The sequence below is a fragment of the Didymosphaeria variabile genome (assembly GCF_027946475.1).
Source record: "Didymosphaeria variabile strain IMI 356815 chromosome Unknown scaffold_3, whole genome shotgun sequence".
NCBI classification, from domain to species: domain Eukaryota; kingdom Fungi; phylum Ascomycota; class Dothideomycetes; order Pleosporales; family Didymosphaeriaceae; genus Didymosphaeria; species Didymosphaeria variabile.
In genome coordinates this window covers 2,190,693-2,212,589 of record NW_026611622.1, presented here as the reverse complement: position 1 = coordinate 2,212,589, position 21,897 = coordinate 2,190,693, and the positions used below count along the sequence as shown (strand labels likewise).

Sequence of the window (21,897 nt, the reverse complement as noted above, 5' to 3'; positions counted from 1 at the left end):
TTGCCCTCACCAACGCGTAGCGACGGCGAGCGCAGACGGTCGACTGCAAAGAGACCCAGCAGCGGCGCGCAGAGAGCGCCCACGTGCACGCCCAAACCGCCCGCGCGCAGCGACGCCCGTCCGATCAGCGATTCAGTCGGCAGGGTGAGCTCTCCAAGCGCAGCCAACCGTGTCCCGCCCCCAGTCGTCGGGAGCCGTCAAAATAATACGTGCTGCCGCCCGTTTCACTTTCCCCAATCTCTCCGTCGCTTTCCCTCTCTGAGACACTCCCACTGCCCGCCCGCGAGCCTCCCCAAGAGCGCTGTGCCCATCATCTGCCATTCACGGCGGGCTCCTCTTTAAGCCCATTCGGCCCAGCCCTCCGCTCTGCAACGGCGCCCCAGGCCTGCCCGCTCCCTCTCAGCCAAACCAGGCCCAAACGGTAGCCCACCCATTGCACTGCAAGCACAGGTACGTACCGCCCCAGCCTCTCCCTGCCGCCGCATTATTAGCTGCCCTCCAACCAAGGGCCGCGCTGCCTCCGCCGGCCGCTGTGCGACCGAAGCGCCCCTCTGGCTGCCCTTTCCTTGCATTCCTTGCCCGCCCGCCCACCACAAAGGGTTCAGTCAGCGCAGCCCCGAACCACTGATCTTTTTCATTCCAAGCGCGCCTGCTTTTCCTCTTTCAACCGCCCCGATTCTTTTTGGCCTAACCCCTCCCACAGCGCCTGTAACGACCACTCCACGCCGGCAGGGCCAAACAGGAAATCCCCACAAAAGCACCTCGCCCGCGAAAGCAGTTAGGTCAAACACGCGCAACCAATACAATCAACCACACCACCATGGCCTCTGAGATCACCGATCACGACCAGAACGCGTCGCCCAGCGTCCACGACGACCTCACCAACAACGGCGCGCTCGTCCAAGGCGATGCAAACCGCGGCACAAAGCGCCCGCGCCCGGCCCAGGACGACGACGATGACGACGACGACAAGCCCGGTCGCGAGCGCAGAAAGATCGAGATCAAGTTCATCCAGGACAAGTCGAGGAGGCACATCACCTTCTCCAAGCGCAAGGCCGGTATCATGAAGAAGGTGCGTCGACGTTGGCCCTGCCTGCACGCCAGCCAGCTGCATCCCCGTCTTGATGCGCGCGCACCCTGTTTACCCGCGTCGCATGAGAAACAACCCTCGCGAAGCGCTTTTCGCTAACTCGACATATGAGCAGGCCTACGAGCTATCCGTCCTCACCGGCACGCAGGTGTTGCTGCTCGTCGTCTCTGAGACGGGTCTCGTGTACACATTCACAACCCCCAAGCTGCAGCCGCTCGTCACGAAACCCGAGGGCAAGAACCTCATCCAGGTGCGCAAATCGCAACTGATCACCATCGCATCGTAGACTAACGCGTCGCAGGCCTGTTTGAACGCACCCGAGCCCTCGACTGACAACGCAAACGGCGTTGATGATGGCCCAGTCGACTCTCCCGAAGACAGCCATGCCCAGGTCCCCGCTGGTCAGCCCCGTGGAATGGCGCCCAGCGGTGGCATGCCAGCAGCGTACATGACTCCTGAGGCGGCACTGCACTACCAGCAATACCTTCAGCAGCAGCAGCCGTCGACGCAATACCCGGGAATGCCCCAAGGCGGCATGCCTCGCCACCCTGCACAGCACTACCCGCAGGATCAGAAGCTGAGCTGAACATGATACATTCGCTTCTGTTTTCGGTTGAAGCAGACAGCACCGGCGGCGCATCTCGGATATGGATACCCCTACTAATGGCGAAAATAATCAAACTGCGACTCGGCAGGCATTCTGGTTCTGGCTCGCAATCAATGGTCTGCATATGTAGGAACTGATGGAGGTATATGATGAGGGCAATGTTGGGCGCTTGGGCTGTAGCGTTAGGATCAGGGATGCTGTACGGCTTTACGTGGTTACGGCGAAGAGTTTTCCTACTATCTCTACTGAACCTGTTCAGTAACATGTCTCTCACCACTTTCCTACAACATCGATATCTTTGCAGCTTGTTTCACGATATCTTATGTATTTGAATCCCCTCACAGCATCACCAATCGTACAAACTCTACAATGCTGCTCTGTGAAGTGCTCGATCACTCTACTCGATCACTCTGCTGGGTTGCGTTGCACAAGAACCGCATGGCGGCGGAAGACTAGAGTGGCTTTGTTGCATCGCCGTAGGATCATGTGCTCGGTCGATCGCTTCACTTGTGTTCATTGAGTATCGTCCGGGTTTCCCTGCGCTGGCAACGCGCGTAGAGGTGGGGCGAAATGTACACGCTCTGAATCCGGCCATAGCATCGCCGCATCGGGAAGACTATGCTGTACTACAAATCACGAAGCTTACACACAAGCAGAAGCCAACCCCAAAATGGCTACTCAAATCCCCCTTCAAGCGGCCTGCATAGCGATTCCATCGCCAGCGCCGTGGAGCGCAGCATCTCGTGGTGGCGGTCAGGAACAGGCAGTCACGCAGATCCTTCCGCCACCATTGCCATGACTTCGATATCTCACTGACACTGCAATGCTATGCAACAAGAGAAGGACACGATTCCGAGTTAATACACGAGAAAATACATCTGCATCTGTTCATGTGCCAAATAGGGATCTACGCCGTCATGTTGATCTATCTGGGAAAGTGCCAGGCAGAGCATGAAAAGCAATGAGGCGGGACATCTGGTTCGTGACACGCTTCTAATACCACGTTAATCAGGCATCGAGGCTTGCCGCAGCTGGTAGCATCTGGTAGATGGAGCTGATGTAACATGGTACAGGACTCGATGGGGTTCGGATCTCGGCAGAGGCTCTCACAGTGCACCGTTACTGTGAGCGGCGGGTGCGATGGAAACACTCAAGTTTAACAAGCTATCAATCGTTGTATGATGTGCCAGTGTCAAGGATATCCTGCCAACATCTTGTACGATACATCCACAAGCCTGCATCAAGTCTAATCCAATGTCCCTCCATTCTCATTAGACGACGCAATTCCTCTAGCCTGGTAATGTTGTTTGCTCGACAAACATGGGTTCGCTCTCTGCTCTACCACTGCCACCTACTGATAGTGGACCTATGCAACACAACTCGCGGGACCCGCTATGATGGTGAGGCAATCCCAGTACCGGTTGCACCAGGGGGCTGCAGGAGTGTCACAGGAAACGTTGCGAAGGTGATGCGCCTTCCAGAAGAAGATTACTCGGGCCACTCCTTCGTATGCGCGGTTACCCTACCAACGCCACAGCTGACCTCGAAGGCAATGCAGAGCATGCTGGTGCTCGTTGATGATAGTGACAGCAGTCATCGAAGAAGCTCGGAGATCAGCTTCAGCATCCGTATCTCGGTACCAAGACACTCGCCTGGACTCCAATACCGCTTTCGGTAGGTTCACTAGCCGCGCGCCACAAGATAGGTGAGCACGAAGCCAACGCAAGATGAAGATTAGGCTACAGGTCTAGTTTGTATTCCTGCGGATCCGCAGTTGAGGTGACCCGTACAAAAGATCTGAGATGGCGTTATCGAGAGGTTTGCCGTGGCCATTTCTGTACGAGACGACGGTCCGGGGCGTCCTGATGCTGTGCGACCCCGATTCATCACGGGCTAACGCAGTGTCATGGCATGCGCGGTCGCGGTTCCGCACCCAACGGCAGCTTGCTCTCCGCCCTGATATTGTTCACCTGACGGCTGCAGATTACGTCGGAAAGCTCGTGATAGGCGCTCGGCGGCCAGTCACATCCGCTTCCGCGACGAACCCAGCATCTTGGAAGACGACGTTGTTCGCATGCACGTTGCCCGGCTTGTGTTACCAACATCAAGGCACGGACGACAATGCAAGCGGGCTGGAGACATACAGACGGCCGTTGTCTGTCAGTGTCAGGTCCTGTCACAAGAAGTCGAGATACCTGGTCAATCCAAGATAACATTCCCCAAGTGCTATCACAATGTACTATGGGGCAGGGTCCGCACTCCTTGCTCCCACCTAAGCGTGCCAATCGCTCCGCCCTGTTGGAACCAAAACAAATGCACGCCGCCTCTTTCTCCGCACGCCTCACCCACGCGCTTGATCAAACGCCCATCCTAAGCGTTCGTCTCTGCGTCCGAATACTTGATTGAGCTAGTGACCGACCCGTCCGTGGTGTGTACTCGACCGAGGACGATAGCCCGCGTCATCAGGATTGGGTCTTCATACGAGCTTCAAGAGGCGACGGGCCTGCGACGGCACTTGTGGCAGTTGATGGCCAGCCTGGTTGGTGGTGAGGAGACCGCCGCGGTCGTGCCTTCCCGACCTGCGCTCTGCATCTGGATGCTCGAGTGATTGGCGCCTTCCCATTCGCCGTTCTGCCTTATCTGCTCCTGCCTTTCGAACCCGGACGATTACGTTAATCCTGTAAATACCTGCTCCTCGCCCCCTCTTCCCACGGCTCCATCGCTGGCCTTGTCTCTTCGTACTCATGGGCTGCACTCGCTTGCGCTCACCTTGACCACGAGCTTCGTAGCATAAGCGACAGCAATCCACCCCGTCTTCACCCCGGCTCCGCCCCGCCACGGCAGCATCCATCTCCAGTCTCGCCGTGGAAAGTAGGAGCCCTCCAAGATGGGCGATTCCGACCATGAGAAGGCGCTCGCCCCTCAGCAGTCAATCGACATGAAGAACGGAGATGCTGCAAGCATCGATCAGGACGCCCTCAAGCTGGCAGAGATGGGCTACACGCAAGACATGCAGCGGAATTTCAGTGTCCTATCCGTCCTCGGAGTGGGCTTTTCGCTTACAAACACCTGGTTCGGAATCTCAGCTGCTTTGGTCACCGGAATCAATTCGGGAGGACCGCTGCTCGTCATCTACGGCGTTATCATCATTGCCGTCGTGTCAATCTCCGTCGGCGTCACTCTCAGCGAGTTGGCAAGTGCCATGCCGAACGCTGGTGGCCAGTATTTCTGGGCAAATGAACTGGCACCAAAGCGATATGCAAACATCGCGAGTTACCTCACGGGATGGTTTGCTTGGGCTGGTGCCATGTTTACCAGCGCGAGCGTCGCTCTGGCGGCAGGTAGCGCCATAGTTGGGTCGTACCAACTTACCCATCCAGATCTGTGAGTTGACATGTTCCCTTATCCAATGGTCAGGTATCAAGTTTGATGGCCGCGTGCTGCCGTATCAAGACCCAATCCCTACCGAGCACAGCATGTGAGCATTGCAGCTAACCGACCAACGCAGCGTCATCGACCGGTGGATGGTGTTCGTTGCATACCAATTGGTCAACGTTTTCTGCTTTTTCTTCAACTGCTACGGCAAGACGCTCCCTAGAGTCGCCACAGTGGCCCTTTACACATCGTTGATATCTTGGTTCATCACCATGGTAACTGTGCCGGCAACGGCTCCAACCCACCAGCACGCGCAATTTGTCTTCGCTACCTTTATTAACAATACCGGTTGGCAAGAAGGCGGAATCGCGTTCATCGTCGGTCTCGTCAACGTAAATTGGGGCTTCGCATGTCTCGACTGCGCTACGCATCTTGCCGAGGAAGTCCATCGACCCGAGAAAATGGTACCTATCGCCATCATGGGCACCGTCGCGATAGGTTTTGTTACCGGTTGGTTCTGGAGTGTGGCCATGTTCTTTTCCATCGTGGGCGATTTCCAGGACATAGTTGCCAGTTCGACGGGGGTGCCGATCCTCGAACTGTTTTACCGAGCGATAGGAAACAAGGGTGGTGCGATATGTCTCGAGGCCATGATTATCGCCACAGCTTTTGGTTGCCTGGTTGCCAGTCACACGTGGCAGAGCAGATTATGCTGGAGCTTCGCAAGAGATAGGGGAATCCCGGGCCACCAATGGCTCGGCAAGGTGCACAAGGGATTGGACGTACCTGTCTATGCCCATCTGGTGTCCTGCATTATTGTGGCCATCATCGGCTGCCTTTACCTCGCATCTCTAACGGCGTTCAATTCGTAAGTTCGTCCAGTTTTTGAATGTCTTCAATTGTTGACTGATGCGTAGAATGATCACTGCCTGCATCGTCCTTCTCTACATCTCGTACGCAATTCCTGTTATATGCCTTCTCATTCGCGGTCGCTCTACACTGAAGCACGGCCCATTCTGGCTCGGTTCCTTCGGCTTGTTCTCCAACTTCGTACTCCTCGCCTGGACACTTTTCACCCTCATCATGTACTCTTTCCCTTATGTCCAGCCCGTCACGGCAGGCACAATGAACTATGTCAGTGCAGTCTACGCAGTGGTAGTCATTATTATTGCGGCGGACTGGTTCCTTAGAGGCCGAAAGAGTTTCAGGGGCACGGGTGAGAGGAAAAGCGACGTTGACCATGTAGTGGATGTCGTCAGTGGTAGGCGAGTGAGTTCGGCGAGCTAGTGCGCAACCTACCAACGGCCCGAGAGCTGTAGTGTAGACAGTTTGCGGGTCCGATTTCGGTATTTGTAGGGTATGTATACATGTATAGCAGTATCCTCAGCAATGCTCCACAACCAGTCCCTAGCGACGGCTAAACATGTTAGAAAAGGCACGTTGTCCCGCGCTTTTCTCCATTCCCAATTCTCACTGTGTAAAAATTCCTGAAAGCGTTCAGCAGGGTGTTCCATACTAGAGCAGCCTTGGGCTGAGCTTTCCCTTTTTTTAGTGTCTTGGTGATACGAGCATACGAGCAGGCGTTGTAACCCTGCGGATGACTCGGTCCCCTACTCGGTGCCTATGACACCATCGCCTAAGAAGCATCAAGCAGGTCGCTGTCGCATCGCCCTTGGCAATATTGGCATTGCCTAATTTTGCAGGGAACATCTAATCTGATTGATTAGATTCATCTTATCACGGATGTACTTCGCTTTTCGGACCTGTGAGGACGAATGAGGGGAGGATGTTGAGGGCATACCCACCGTTTTGTTCTCGACGCCAAGAGCGACAAGATGCACAACGACGTGATGGTAAATCAATCATTCCGGAGGCTCAGCTGTGCGTCTCCGATGGCGGAAGCATAAGAAGAAACATTGCGATGAGCTTGTGATGGGCTTGGGTTGGTGTTATAAGGCAACGACCTTGGAGCAATTTCTCCAGAGTTCACGATCTCTTCAATACAGCATACCATGACGACCAGGAAAGACTCAGGATCATACACAGCGATGGCATCCTCGAACCTGAAGCCCACGCTCAGCGAGCTTGGGGCAAGAGTCAAAGAGTTATCGGAGACACTGGAGCGACTTCTCAGGGAGAGCGAGGTCGAGGCGCCGACGTTGGCGGCGGATAGTCCGCTCAACATTGCGAAGTTTACGCCTGAGATTTTTACCACGAAGCAAGCTTTGCAGGATGCCTTGAATGATCTTTCCATCGTTTCGCAGGGGCCGAGCGAGAGTGTGTTCAATTATGCGCATAATGTAAGTTGTTAGGATAGTATCGGACGTAGTGTAGGGATATACTGTTTAGTGCACCAAGTCAATGGTTCGGACATTGTGTTGTATAGTTCTGGGTAACGTAGATCACGATACAATGTCCGAGCTTTTGAAGTGGAGCTGTAGAACAGCTACTACTCCTTGAACTACTTCCTACTGAGGACACTGACCTGACCATTTCCAGGCCGTCCCCGACATGGCATGTCTCAACATCCTTAACCGCTTCAACTTCTGGTCCGCCATCCCCTTAGATGGCTCAGCCTCGATGGCGTCCATAGCAGAGCACGTCAAACTTCCTGAAGAAGCTGTCCAACGCGTGATAGAGCACGCCGCCACAATCCGCTTCTTCACCTATGCCGATCCCGCTCACCCCTCCACCTCGCCGATACAACACACATCTCGCTCCGCCGCCCTTGCACGCCTCCCTGGGCTTCGCGCGCTTGTCAGCGGTTGCATTGAGAATGTTGGACCATCTATGCTAGTCATGCCGGAAGCGCTGGAGAAGTTTGCGTTGGGTAAGAAGGAGCTGCCCACGGACATGAGTAAGACGGCATTCAAGTTGGCTCATAGCGGGGGTCAGGTGTTTGGTGATTACACAGACAGCTGGCAGCTTCTAGAGAACGATGGTGAGGGGGAGAAGAAGGGATGGCGGCAGAGGACATTCATCGAATGGATGGCGTACATTAAGGATATCTTTGGCACAGTGGATCTGTTGCTGGGTGCTACGGACTGGGAGAAGGAAGGAAAGGCACACGTGGTGGATGTAAGCGTCTCCTTCCACAACTTTCTTATCAAGCCCACCTACAACGAACAGCCCCAACTATATGTCACGACAGGACTGATTTGCCACAGATCGGCGGTTCCGGCGGCCACGACGCCTTCGCCCTCGCATCCGCCCACCCCAATCTCACCATCACAGTGGAAGACCTCCACGAATGCGGCCCAATTTTCTCCACCCAGGTCCCCTCCACCCTCTCTACCCGCGTCACCTTCCGCGAACACAATTTCTTTGACCCTCAGACCGTCTCCGCAGACATCTACCTCCTTAAGCTAATCCTGCACGATTGGCCGGACGCCGAGTCCATCAAGATCCTGCAGCAGCTGCGCCCCGCTTTGAAATCCGGCGCTAAGATCCTGTTCATCGACTACATGGGCAAGCAGGGTGAGATTGATCCAAATTTGCCGAGGTCGATTACGCAGTTTGGAACGAGCACTGATTTGAGGATGATGGCTCTGTTTAACGCGAGAGAGCGGAGTTTGGAGGCATGGAAGGGGATTGTGGGCAAGGCGGATCAGAGGTTTGAGATCGTGAGGGTGGAGGCGAATCCATTGACGTATATGGTGGTCATGGAGGTGGTTTGGCGTGGGCAGTAAGTTTGTTCACGGAATATAGCTATACCGTGTTCTGTTAGGATGTTCATAGTATTTAAGTGACTACCTCTACTCATCGTGAGAGTGCTGAGCCCGGTAATTCTGGCTCACATAAGTCACTGGGGCATCACTTGGAGAAGAAATTCTATCCAAGCGAGTGAATTTGAACGTGAGAGTCTATAGCTCTGAAGAGGACATGGCCTCGAAGACGGTATAAAAGTGTCAACTAGCAGTGTAGATACAGAGCTCTTGGAGGAATTGAGATTACACATGGTCATTGTATCTCATCACTTGACATAACAAGACGTATCCGGTGCTCCTACTGTTGCTTGGAGAACCTTGCCCGCAAGACATGTTTCACGCCTAGTAGCCGGCAAGGGACGTGATCTAGCTTTTCGAAGCGGAATTGACATACATCATGATAGCGAAGAAGTTATGCTTTGGACATGGAACTTCTTAATCGTTTTCTCCATGGTGGAAATGAACACAAAGGATCAAAGCGATGGACCAGATTCCTCTGCTGCGCCTTGAATCATCAACAAAAGCATGCAACACCGAAGCTATTGATCGTCCCAGCCCCATGCCGGACCATGATAGGCCTGACTTCCATCCATAAGTATAATGATTTTTTTGTAACTGTCTCTGTGCTTAGGCTTGAACTGTATTATTTGAGCTTCTGGCGACGGTTGTCCCGTGAGTCTATGGCTGACGACGGTGTCAGCAATGCGACGTGTCGACCAGCCCACGAACTACTTCACCCACAAAGTAGCTCTGAACTGGATCGTGGTGTCAGTCTGATGTTGTTGTAAGGAAGAAAGGAAGAAGACGGCTGGTCGTGTGGCGTGCAAACGCTCTGTCTCGGTGCGGACATGACGTCGACTCATCTATCTCAACAAGGGAGTAGCGCAGGCAAGAACGAACCACTGAAGTGTTCTCTCCACCGCAAGCGCACCCCCGATTAAGAGCTAGACTTGAAGAATTGATTCGCTCATATGAACTCTAACGCCGTGGAGCTAGACCATACAACAAAGGCCCGCACACAAACAGATATATACAAAGTAAACAAACATCCCATCTAGGTCGCAGCGCCAATGAGACCCTTACTTCCGTTCGTAAGACGAGCACGCTCTATGAATCTTCACAAGCTATGCCGCACCATCAAATTGACATCTAGCAACCGCCACACTTAGTACGGAATGCCCTCGTACTCGCCGTAACCGAGCGCCAAGTTCATATTCTGCAAGCATTGCGTCGCCGCGCCCTTGAGGAGGTTGTCGATGGTGGCGTTGACAACGACACGCTTTCCTGAGCTGTGGACTGCGAAGCCGCCGATTTCGACACCGTGCTTGCCCGAGATGTTGCGGACGAGAGGGGATTCGCCAACGACTTTGACGAGCTTCTCGCCGGCGTAACGGTCCTGGTAGAGGTTGCGGATGTCTCGGGAGGTCATGGTACGGTTCAGAGGGATGGAGATGGTGTGCTGGACAATGTGAGCATGGTAGTATTAGCTGAATCGGAATCACAACTTACGTGGATGCCCTGGAACCACACGGCAACGTGCGGGATGAATGCAACGTCTTTGCCCAATTGAGCAGAAATCTCCTTCTCATGGACGTGGTCTGTCAAGCTGTAAGGGATGAGGTTGTTTTCCAGGTTCTTGACATCGTTCTTAGGGCTGGGCTTGGTGCCTGCCCCTGAGTAGCCTGAAACACCGAAAACGGTGGGTTGGCCACCGATAAATTCGAGCAATGGCGCAATACCAAGCTGGGCAGCGGTAGCATAGCAGCCAGGGTTTGCTATCCGCTTAGCATCGGAGATCTTGCGACGGTCGACAAGTTCGGGAAGGCCATATGCCCACGATGAGTCGAAGCGGTAGTCCGCGCTCAAATCAACGATGACTGCGTCCTCCTTTCCAGACTCGTTGATAGCATCAACAAAGGGCTTGCACACGCCATTGGGCAGTGCCATGACCCAGCAATCGATCTCGCCCTTCTCAGCCATCTTCTTAACGTCCTCAGGAGAGAGGTTCTCATAAGTGATGTCGCGCTTGGTGTAACCCTCGAGCTTCTTGCCGGCAAGTTCGCGAGAAGAGACGTGTCGAAGGTCCATGTTGGGGTGTCGGTTAAGGAGATCGATGAGAGCTTGTCCGGTGTAGCCACGAGCACCAATCAAAGCAACCTTTGCCGGCCAATCCCGGCTCTTGAACTTGATACCGTACGGCGGGTTGGGGTTAGTGTTCTCAATGAATTGCGGTGCGCTCGTAGAGAACCCACGGGAAGAAGGAAGCCCTTGTTGTGACCGTAAAGTGGGTCGAGACGATCGGCCAATAGCGCGTACACCTGGAGTCATCGTGGAGTATGCTCGTGCCTGTTGTCCCTGCTTCAAGCTCGCAGCGTAGTCAGCCGCCCTCCGCAGCTGTGCTTCTAAGTGCTGATCACCGAACATGGCTCTGCCATGCTGAGAGAATTCGCTCAGCAGTGACACCACTTCGGAAGCATCCACGGAGCCCCAGAAGCAGAAGATCTCCTTATCCCGTCGAAGAGTTCCATCAGCCTTTTCCTTGAACCAGCCAAGGTTCTCGTCCTGAGTTTCCACGGTCCAGTACATCTTGGGGTACTTCTTCTTCATGCGCTCGAAAATATTGTCGGCGACGTTGGTCAAGAATGCGTCTTTAGTTGTAGTGAAGGTTGACAGCCGAGCAAATTCAGAGTCGTTTGAGGGAGGGTACACAATAGCTACAGCTCCCATTGAGTCGTCAAAGAAGGCCTCGAAAGGTCTAGTCTTAAGGTTGTTCAAGTATCGGTCGATGACGTCTCCAGAATCCATGCTCTCGCGGTCCCTCAAGAGCGCTTCCCTAAGCGTTGCGATGTCCTCGAAATTCTCGAACTTGTTTACAGTTTGGATGCTCTCACCCTTGCGAATGAGCGTGCCACCTCCGGTGTGAGTGAACAGCTCCTTCTCAAGGTATTGCGGGTGAATAATGGCCACGCTGGAAGTTTTGGGTAGATCATCCAGGAGCTTCTTGACCTCTACAATCTTGAGCTTGGTGCCAAACTTGACCCACGGCTGCTTCATGAGCGAGTCATACTCCTCGTCCAGATTGATGGTCGAGATAAGCTTGCCCGTCTCGCCATTGAACAGCCCGCCTTTCTCCGACAAGTATACGATCTTCAATGGCTCCAGTGACCTTGCCAAAGCTCCAGCAACCACGTCCGCATTGACATTGAGGATTTGGCCGTCTACAGTTTCGGCCATTGAGCACAGAATGGGCAGCTCCTTGGCTTTTAAGGCGTCTACAATGGGCCGAGAGTTGACGTTGGTGATATCGCCGACGTACTTCCACTTCTCCTTGTCCAGATAGTCGGCCTCGAGCACGCCGGCAGTGATGGGCCGCGCCGGAATGCCCCAGTCCTGCCTGAGCTTCAACACCAGGTCCATATTGGCCTCGAGGAAGAGCTTGCGCGCAATGCCGAGCGTCTTCTTGTCTGTGACTCTTATCCCATCGATGAACTCGGGCTCCACGCCAGCGTCCAAAAGAAGCTTATTCATCTGGGGTCCCGCGCCGTGCACAATGATGGGGTACAGGCCCATGGCGTACAGGTGCTGCAACGCCAGACATAGCGTGTCGATATGGTCGGTAAGAATGGCTCCTCCCACTTTGACAACGGCGAACTGCTGCGAAGACACGGATCGGAACTGGGCGAGGTACTGGTCAATCTCCCTGCGCGAGCTGACGCTACCGAGCAGGCTCAGGAAGGCAGAGCGCATAGACGTGGCATCGCGACTGTCGACGGAGGACGTGTACGGGCGGGCGGTCGCGACGAGGGCGGTCTGCAGGGTGCGTGAAGCTCCACACGCTGCCGTGACTCGACGGGACGAGCGTGCTGCCAAACGAGCACCAGAACGCCCGACGGCCTGCATGGTGAGTGATGTTCTCGCGAGCTCGGCCTCTACAGCTCTCTCTGGACGCGGCGGTAGAGTGGAGAGGGCGAATTGGTGAGGAAGCGTGAAAGGGCCGGGAGTCAAGATCAGATAAAGCTGCCCTGCACCCAAAAAATTCGCTTCATGGCCGATAACGCTCCGCCCGCCAGCTCCCCTCCCCGCAAGAGTGGCGCGACAGCGATTCGTTAGCCCAGGGCCTCGGTCGGTGATTGGGCCTGGGGTGCAGCATGAAAATTCAATGCCTGCAAAGAGCGCATGCTACATCATCGGGCGCGGCCTTTCTGGACTGGCGTTGTGCAGCATACCCGTCGGTATCCACATCTTTGTACACGAGCAAGTTTGTCACTTTGACTTTGGGTGTGAAGTACAGGTTGCCACGCTCATTCTGTCCTGACCGGCCTAGCAAAGATGCCAAAACAGTCACACCGATTGTTGGCAGCTGGGCACTCACATGTCCTGCATCTCGTATTCACAATATCTATGGACCGTCTAATCCGCATCTCTCACGGTTAGTCGCATGATGATCGCATAGCGAGGTACCACTCGCAAACCAAGGTGCTGCCAGTTACCGAAAAGAAGGCGTTGTTGAAGCTCCATTGATATCATCTACCACATGCTAAGAGCTCCTCTTCAGGTATCGCAAAACAGGGGCGTCCTGAAGCAGGATAACAGTTGTATCCCGCCGCAGACCCATCGTTCGGATGCAGAGAAAGACAAGAAAAGAAGCCGTCCCGTCGCTCCCAATTCGCCGTAGACCTAAACTTACAGACCCAGTATCGTCGACTACCGGTGCAAGCCATATCGTGTCGGCATTAGCTCCGGTGTCTTAGTTATCTCCTCCTCGTATTACTAGCTATTTGGGGTATGTGTACTTTAGGTGTGTTTCGTTGCAACCACTGTTGCAGTCAGCAATATGTCGTCGGTTACTGAATCCGAGACTTACCAGACGGGACAATGATGACGATGAGCAGGATGATGATGCCCACGATGAGGCACATGCGCATCTTCATGTCCTTCCACCACATCTGCTTGCGCACGCGGTTGGCACCCCTTCGGAAGCCCTGGGCTGAGGTAGCAAGATTGTCGGTCTTGTCCTGGAGCGAATCCAGGCGAGCGCCTCGTTCTGAGACCTTGTTGATGTTGTCGCGCATGATTCCGACGGTGCTGTCGATTTCCTATTACCGTGTCATGTCAGCGACCTTGTTCATTGCATGCACCTGGCTCGAGCTCCCTGTCGCCGGAGCTCCGCAACATTCGCCAGGGCAGAGCTGTCGCGGTGCGCATCGAGCGAGTGTGTGATAATGACGTACCGCTTGAAGGGCCGCGGTGCGGTGGTTGCCGCTCTGGCCTTGGGCGCCTCCCTGGGGCGCATTGCCGCCGGCGGGAATATACGGGTCGTAGGGCTGCTCGCGGTCGGCCATGGCGATGAGGAACGGTGGTGTGTGTTGATGGTAGGATGCGACGGGCGTGGTGGTCAAAAGCGCAGTGGTGATAGCGGTGGATAGCGGTGGAGATGGGCGTGAGGTGGTGTGGAGAATGAGGAGTGCGGTGGAAGAGCTGGGCGACAAGTGTTTCTAGTTGGTCAGAGCGGTTTGATTGAGCGGAGGCTGAGGCTGGTAGTGTGACTTTCACAACTGGAACACAACAAATCTACCGGGCGACGGGTATGCAACGTGCGTCGGCTAGAATAGGCAAGAGTGCGAGAATGCCGCGTGAATAGGACGGGGCAAATGTGCAGTCTCGTTGCTGCTACTGCTGATGATGTGTGCACTGCTCTGCGCCACTCCGGAACTGCTGGGAGTCACGTGCCTTGCACGGCCCCGGCCTTCTACTTGCACGCCCGGCCAGGCAACAGACCAGAGGCTGGGTCATCGCTTTATTGAGGTCCTGTGGTCCTGTGGCGACAAAGCGGAGCCCTGGCGATTACGTACCCCGGTGCTGCTATTCATGGCGCCGAGTCTGTGAAGCGGGCTGAGACGCGCATCGCAGCAAGACTGCCTTCACCAGCGGAAGAGCAAAGAGTCGAAGAACGACAGAGCGCGCTGCAGCGAGCGTGTAGAGTCCCTGACGCTGCCTCGACGAAGACTCCCGCGTGCACCGAGACCTGCCCAGGTGTTCTCAGCGCTGGGGCTTATTGTTCGGACCAAGGTGAAGGTCAATCCCTTGGCGCCGTGAACCCTGGGCAGCCTGCGACAAGTCCGACGAGCCCGCTAACTTGCCGCTCCCCTGAATCTCTGCCACTACGGGGCGCAGACGAACGACTGCGAAGACAACCACCGAAACCAGTCCCACTGCCGCGCGCCCACTCCACCACGCTCTTTCACCCCGCCGCTCCACTTCCTGCCATCTACCTCCTAATATCCGCCTTTGCACCTCTGCGAGTTCGCCTTCGTCGCCGCTCTGTCGCTCGTTTCACCTTGCCGCCAAACGACACCACTCACACCTTGACAACGTCACCCTCTCTCCCTTCACTCGACGTACCACTACTTGGCGCCCGATTCCATAGCAGATCCACTGCTCCCTCTTCGCTGAGCTTCTTTCGCACCTGAAGCTTGCCTTCGCAAGCTCAACACCACCGCCTAGGACGCTGGCTGTATAATCGTACATAATGAAGGTCGCTTCTTCGGCGCTCAGCGTCTTGAGCGCCTCGGCTCTGTTGCTGTCTGGTGCAGGCGCCATTGAGCTGAACATAGATGATCCAGGTATGTCTTCTATCGCTTCTCACGAACACCACTGACTGATCCAGCCTCTATTAAGAAGGCTGCGGGCGTTGCTGCGGCGGGTATGCGCAAACTGTACACGGGCGACAACCCTGGTGATGTTCCGGGCAATCTACCAGACCCATACTATTGGTGGGAGGCCGGTGCCATGTTCGGTGCCTTCATTGACTACTGGTATTACACGGGCGACGACCAATACAACAACATCACTGCGCAGGCTATGCAGCACCAGATCGGACAGTACAACGCTTTCATGCCGGGCAACCAGAGTAAGTCGCTAGGCAACGATGATCAAGCCTTCTGGGGCATGGCTGCTATGTCCGCGGCAGAGAACAACCTACCTGATCTGCCCACTTCCGGTGACTTGGCAGGGCCCTCGTGGCTGGCACTTGCACAGGCCGTGTTCAACACTCAGGCGGGCCGCTGGAACGACAAAACTTGCGGTGGTGGTCTGAATTGGCAAATTTACCAGTTCAACAACGGCTACACCTACCGGAACACCATCTCGAACGGATGCTATTTCAACATCGCTGCTCGCCTATACAAGTACACCGGCAACGAGACCTACTCCAAGGAGGCTATCAAGACTTGGAACTGGGAATCGCGCGTTGGTCTCTTTGATAAGGATCTCCACTTCTACGACGGTAGTGACGAGGTCAAGAACTGCACTGATGTCAACCAAATCCAGTGGACCTACAACCTGGGTGTGCATTTGTCAGGTGCTGCTGCCATGTGGAATGCTGTAAGTAAGCTTTAAAATAACCCTAGACCGTTAACTGACAGCAACCAGACCCAAGACGAGATCTGGAAGACTAGAATTACCCAAATGATTAAGACGATGGGCGATACCTTCTTTAAGAACGATGTCATGTACGAGGTCGCATGCGAACTCAACGGCAAGTGCAACACCGATCAAAGATCTTTCAAGGCCTACCTGGCTCGCTGGATGGGCTACACCATGCTCGTCGCTCCCTTCACGAAGGACTTGATGTGGACAAAGATCCAGACTTCCGCAGCAGCCGCCGCAAAGCAGTGCAATGCCGGCGCCGGTTCCCAATGCGGCCTTCGGTGGTATAATGATGGCCAAAACGATGGTTCCACCGGTGTCGGAGAGCAGATGGCCGCCATGGAAATCATTCAAAACCTTCTGATCACCAATGTCTCTGGACCCGTTACGGAGACAAAGGGCGGTACCTCCAAGAGTGACCCTTCAGCTGGAGGTGAAGCCGAAAATGACCCCATTGTATTCTCCGAGATCACCACTGGCGACAAGGCTGGAGCTGGCTTCCTTACTACCATTGTCCTCATTGGTATCCTTGCGGGTGCATGGTGGATGGTGGCAAACTAATCTGGCAGCGAGCATAGTTTAGGGGTTGGGAGTTACAATGGTTTATCTGCTTTCTTGTCTATTACGTATGGGTTGTGGTGGCCGGATAGTGCCCTTTTCCGCAAAACGCGAATGAATGGACATAGTACTTTCCTCCTCCTGGAACATTCTTCCGTTCTTGCTTCGTACTGTGGCGCATCTTTTGGCTTCAGTCTGACGATGACAAATGTTGCTGCCAATATAGCAAGTGCTATCGGATTATAGATTTCCCTACCTTTGGCTTGGGCGCTGTCTGAATCATCCTGGGACAGGGTAGCAGTATTTGGTAAGAGCATCGCAAGGCTGTCACCGATACGTCGACGCGCCAACTGCTGCAAAGTCTTTCGTCACAAGTCAGCCTGCATGTAAAGCCCTGATGCGAAGCAAATCACAGAACGCGCAAATGCCGGTAGTATGCGGGCTAGGGGCGGGAGGGATGCTGGTTCACGTGGGGAACGGGCGGTGGACTGCGCCAAGGCCGCGAAGCCGGAGGAGTCGGGCAGAAAATCTTCAACCTAAAAACGCGGAAAAAGCTACCAAAGATTAACAACCATGTGCGGCCACTCCTGGGACGATAGCCCCAACCTTTTCACGAGCCCAATCGTCGTCTACGCTACTGGCCCAGACTATGGACCTTGCGCTGTACTGACTGCCTGCTCTGGCCACCATCTCTCTCTACACCCCACCTTCACTGACGACTGAACCATTCGCGGGGCATTCGAGAGCCAAACCATAGGTGTGTATTTATCTCCATGCAATACCCACCATAATCCCTCACCATGATGATCTCGTCATATTTTTAAGATGTTAGACTTGCGACCTTCGGGCATGAGCGCCAAAAGACTTCCTGACCGAGCCTTCCCACTATCAATCCGCCGCCGCATTTCTTCCTGATAACGGCTAACCCGTGGCTTTTAGACTCAAATAGACACATCTTTAACATTGATTCACCATGTGCGGTATCATCGCCGTGATCCACGCGGATCCGTAAGAGACCACAAGCACCTCAACTGAGTTTTGCTAAGACGCGAAGGAAATCTACACATGCCGCCAGCGAGGTACACGAGGCGCTATATCTCCTACAACACCGCGGACAAGATGCGGCGGGCATTGTAAGTGGTGACTCGCGCGGCCGCTTTCACCAGTGCAAGGGAAATGGCATGGCCTCCAGGGTGTTCCAGGATGGCGCCCGCGTCTCAGACCTCCCCGGCTTCATGGGCCTTGGTCACCTTCGATACCCAACTGCTGGAAGCAGCGCAAACTCCGAGGCACAACCCTTTTACGTCAACAGCCCGTATGGTATCGCCATGAGCCACAACGGTAATCTTATCAACGCGCCGGCACTGCGCGAGCATTTGGATAAGGAGGCACACAGGCATATCAATACGGAGAGCGACAGCGAGTTGATGCTGAACATCTTCGCAAATGAGCTCAACGAGACCGGAAAGGCCCGTATCAACGCTAACGATTGCTTCGCAGCCCTGGAACGGATGTATAAGCGCTGTGTTGGCGGGTGGGCATGTGTGGCCATGCTTGCCGGCTTTGGCTTGATCGGCTTCCGCGACCCCTATGGTATTCGCCCCCTAGTCCTGGGATCCAAGCCCTCAGAGTGTGGTACCGGTAAAGACTACATGATGGCCTCTGAAAGTGTGGCCTTGGTTCAGTGTGGCTACAAGGATTTCAAAGATATCTTGCCAGGTCAAGCCGTTTTCATCGAGAAGGGCGAAGATCCTGTTTTCAAGCAAGTACACCCACTGCTGAAGTACACTCCGGATATCTTCGAGTATGTTTACTTTGCGCGCCCTGACAGCGTCATCGACGGTATTGATGTTGATGAGAGTCGCCGTAACATGGGATTCACATTGGCCGAGGCAATCAAAAGCCAACTTGGTCCGGAGAGGCTGGCCGAGATCGACGTTGTGATGCCCATTCCTGAGACAAGCATCACCTCCGCCATCTGCGTAGCCGAAGCGCTCGACAAGCCGTATGTTCAGGGTTTCGTGAAGAACCGGTACATTTTCCGTACCTTCATCATGCCATCTCAGAAACTGCGACAAAAGGGTGTCCGTGCAAAACTGAACCCTATGCCAAAGAAATTCAAGGACAAGAACGTGCTATTGGTCGATGACTCCATTGTGCGAGGAACCACATCGCGCGAGATCGTCCTCATGACCAGAGAAGCCGGTGCAAAGAAGGTCTACTTCGCTTCCTGCGCACCTCCGATCACCAACGCACATATATATGGTATCGATCTTGCGTCATCATCAGAACTCATTGCCCACCACCGAGACTCGACTGCTATAGCCAAGCACATCGGCGCAGACGATGTCATCTATCAGAATTTGGAGGACCTTGTACGTGCCTGTGCGTCACTGTCACCTCGCAACCCGGCAGAGCAGGAGTTTGAGGTAGGCGTCTTCTGCGGAAAGTACGTCACTCCAGTGGACGACGGCTATTTCGAGCACCTCGAGAAGGTGCGAGGAGAGAGCAAGAAGAAGAAGGTCGTGGAGAAGGCTCGCGAGGCAGTGATGCATGGCGTAGCAGACCAAAAGCAAATTCGCATGGCTGCTAAGGGAGTCGTAAGTCTGCACATTGTCCATACTTCCTAAGTTACTGTGCTGATGATCTGTGCAGGAAGTCGACCAACATGGCAACGTCATTCCTGCCGACAATGGAAGTCCAGACTGGGGTCCATTGAACGGTGTCAGTCTTGCTAACGGTACCACGAAACTCAACAGCAAAGACTCAAGCCGTAGACCTAGCTTGGAGGAGATCCACGTTGGCTCAAGCCAGGACATCAGTCTTCACAACCTAAACGACCATCCTTGAATACATATCACCGATGAGATATGAATTGTATGAGATTATGATAGGCTATACATTTTATGTGTGATGGATGCATTGCGGTAGGCTTCGATTCGGCATAGGTAGTTTGCTATAGGCCTCCTATTTGAAGATGTCTGTGGCTCCAGTCCAGTTCAATCCGTTTATGCAGCGATACTCGATTAGGGGGCGGGGTGTCAAACTGAGTGGCTGTGGTGGTTTCATAGATTCGGGACGATGAATCAGAAGGATGTTTGGCTTGTGCTCTTGTTCTCTTTGCTCAAGTTGACAACACAATACGATGGCCCTTGAAGATCGTGGGGTTAGCTAGTCAACTTTCCGGCTTGTGCTGGAGCCTGCAACAAAGGCTACCGCAAGTTGGAGACGAAAGTAGGGGGAGCGTTGAGCGCATTATGTAAGATACCATTCTACACACTCTTACACGGTATAGCGGTACCATCAACTCCGCCCCGACCGCTGACCACCATATGCTCCGAAAACGCCACCGCTATGCCCGTATGAAACCTATATCATGTAGTCCACCGAGTCTATGCGCGCCTCTATAATCAACAGGGAGAATTGTAACAGAGGAGGGATATCTGAGTAGAGAGCCACACGCATCTAAACAGACAGAAAAAAAGACACAAACAAGACACCGAGCTTGCAAGACGCTCCTCAGTAGCGCAGCTTTCCTACGCCGGGAGAACCCGTCCTCGCCGCCTCTTCAGCATGCACCTCCGCCTTCGCTAACCGCCTGGCAAGCAGTCTCTCCCTCTGAATCAAATCACCCAGACTTTCTCCTGCTCTCAGGCGTGGCACGCCCATTACCTCACCAGGGCTGCAAGGATCCCTGCTCTTCCCGCCCCATGCGCCAACGCCCCAGTTCCCCTTGGTGCTGTTGTTTTGGCCACCATGGCCCCACATACTGAGCCGTTGGACACGACGCAACTTGCGGATGCCGTAAACGGCGACGATGCCACCGAAGACTGTGCACCAAGCGGAGACGCCCCAGAAGCCGAAGTCAGATTCTTCAATGAAGTTCTTGAGGTTCATGCCGTAAAGTGCGGCGACAAAGGTGCCAGCTGTCAGGGCGAGGGTGAGGATGGAGAAGCGGAGGTCGAGGAGCATGAGGGAGTTGCGGTTTGCGTCTAGAATGGCTTTCACTCTATAATACACGTTAACGATGTGTTTGGGGGGAACGTCATGAAAATGGGGCTACGTACATCTCCTCAGTGTTGCGGATGCTAGACACGAGGTTCTCGGCTGCCTGGACAATTTCATCTGCGACTTTGTGGTAGGACTCCAGCAGCATTTCGACTTCGGTGTGGTCGTCTTCTTCGCGCTCTATGCCTTCTGCTTTTTCGGACAGGTACATAGCTGATAAGTCATCATCGGCGTCCAAAAGCTCGCTCAGTGCATCCCTGACCAATCTCGCCTTCTGCTCAAAGGAACCTAACTTCTTTGAATACACGAGGAGATATCGTAGTTTGTCTCTGTCAATATCCTCTTCGAGCTCCATAAGTACCCGCATGACCGGCTCACTGACACCTTCGAATTCCTTCTCCAGGCTAAGCGTGACGCTGATGAGGACGGCTTCCAGGGCACGAAACTCGTATGCCAGGTTTCCGGTCACGGCTGATTCTTTCTGGCGAAGCTTCGAGTCGAGGTCGTACATGAAGACAGACTGTGACTTTGAGTCCGTGGTACCATATGCATCAAATACTAGTACGCGATTGTGCTTGATAAGGGCGCGGATGTGGAGAAGGTTGATTAGGATAGCGGTCGGTCGGATGAGGATATTGGGTAGGAGGGATGAGTCGATCTTGCGGAGATCGCGAGGGAGAAGACCGTACTGTAATCGGATCAGCACCATGTTTGACCCTCCGAGGGTTCGTGGTTTACCTTAGCGATCAATTCACTCTTCTTGAACTCCCCGCTGACCATTGTAACATTGCCATGCTCGTCCAGCTCCGTACATCGCATCTTCAGCTCGTTTGCCGCTCGTGTCATTCGCCCCAAGCTCTCAAAACCAATCGGAATAGGAGCATCTCCCATGACCTCGCTCAGAGGTGGCGGAGGTAGTGAACGAGACTCCCGGGGCTTTTTTCGTCCAAAAAGCTCCCATGCTTTGCTGAAGCTTGTTGTTGAGAACGCTCGTCGATGGAAGGCGGAGATGTTCGAATCTATCCCAATATTGCGACCGAATCGCTGCGGCGCGAAATGGGTTGTTTCCGACTTTATCGCGCCGAAGTCAAGACAAGCCTCGTGCTGCGGCGCGAATCCCCTAC

The 21,897-nt window shown here is 54.3% G+C and overlaps 7 protein-coding genes across 7 annotated transcripts; 5 read left to right on the top strand and 2 right to left on the bottom strand.

Annotated features, from left to right (window-relative positions):
• Window positions 1-820: 820 nt before the first annotated feature.
• On the top strand, window positions 821-1,676 carry MCM1 (transcription factor of the MADS box; the record flags this gene model as incomplete). Its single annotated transcript, XM_056212878.1, has 3 exons — window positions 821-1,072; window positions 1,206-1,340; window positions 1,392-1,676. The coding sequence occupies 3 exons, from the start codon at window positions 821-823 to the stop codon at window positions 1,674-1,676; spliced, it is 672 nt and encodes a 223-aa protein (XP_056073186.1).
• A 2,908-nt stretch (window positions 1,677-4,584) lies between these two features.
• Window positions 4,585-5,944, top strand: HNM1 (choline transporter; the record flags this gene model as incomplete). The annotated part of the gene is made up of 2 exons (XM_056212877.1): window positions 4,585-5,081; window positions 5,206-5,944. The coding sequence occupies 2 exons, from the start codon at window positions 4,585-4,587 to the stop codon at window positions 5,942-5,944; spliced, it is 1,236 nt and encodes a 411-aa protein (XP_056073185.1).
• Window positions 5,945-7,120: 1,176 nt separating this feature from the next.
• Window positions 7,121-8,761, top strand: N0V89_004085 (uncharacterized protein; the record flags this gene model as incomplete). Its single annotated transcript, XM_056212876.1, has 3 exons — window positions 7,121-7,372; window positions 7,572-8,150; window positions 8,240-8,761. The coding sequence occupies 3 exons, from the start codon at window positions 7,121-7,123 to the stop codon at window positions 8,759-8,761; spliced, it is 1,353 nt and encodes a 450-aa protein (XP_056073184.1).
• A 1,183-nt stretch (window positions 8,762-9,944) lies between these two features.
• ARG6 (Protein arg-6, mitochondrial) lies at window positions 9,945-14,121 on the bottom strand (the record flags this gene model as incomplete). Its single annotated transcript, XM_056212875.1, has 5 exons — window positions 9,945-10,238; window positions 10,289-12,589; window positions 12,963-13,090; window positions 13,644-13,875; window positions 14,011-14,121. The coding sequence occupies 5 exons, from the start codon at window positions 14,119-14,121 to the stop codon at window positions 9,945-9,947; spliced, it is 3,066 nt and encodes a 1,021-aa protein (XP_056073183.1).
• Window positions 14,122-15,308: 1,187 nt separating this feature from the next.
• On the top strand, window positions 15,309-16,768 carry N0V89_004083 (uncharacterized protein; the record flags this gene model as incomplete). Its single annotated transcript, XM_056212874.1, has 3 exons — window positions 15,309-15,402; window positions 15,447-16,162; window positions 16,211-16,768. The coding sequence occupies 3 exons, from the start codon at window positions 15,309-15,311 to the stop codon at window positions 16,766-16,768; spliced, it is 1,368 nt and encodes a 455-aa protein (XP_056073182.1).
• A 970-nt stretch (window positions 16,769-17,738) lies between these two features.
• On the top strand, window positions 17,739-19,615 carry ADE4 (amidophosphoribosyltransferase; the record flags this gene model as incomplete). Its single annotated transcript, XM_056212873.1, has 3 exons — window positions 17,739-17,773; window positions 17,820-19,365; window positions 19,421-19,615. The coding sequence occupies 3 exons, from the start codon at window positions 17,739-17,741 to the stop codon at window positions 19,613-19,615; spliced, it is 1,776 nt and encodes a 591-aa protein (XP_056073181.1).
• Window positions 19,616-20,284: 669 nt separating this feature from the next.
• Window positions 20,285-21,553, bottom strand: MRS2 (magnesium ion transporter; the record flags this gene model as incomplete). The annotated part of the gene is made up of 3 exons (XM_056212872.1): window positions 20,285-20,774; window positions 20,833-21,461; window positions 21,512-21,553. 3 exons carry the CDS (start codon window positions 21,551-21,553, stop codon window positions 20,285-20,287), a joined length of 1,161 nt encoding a protein of 386 aa, XP_056073180.1.
• Between the last annotated feature and the right edge of the window lie 344 nt (window positions 21,554-21,897).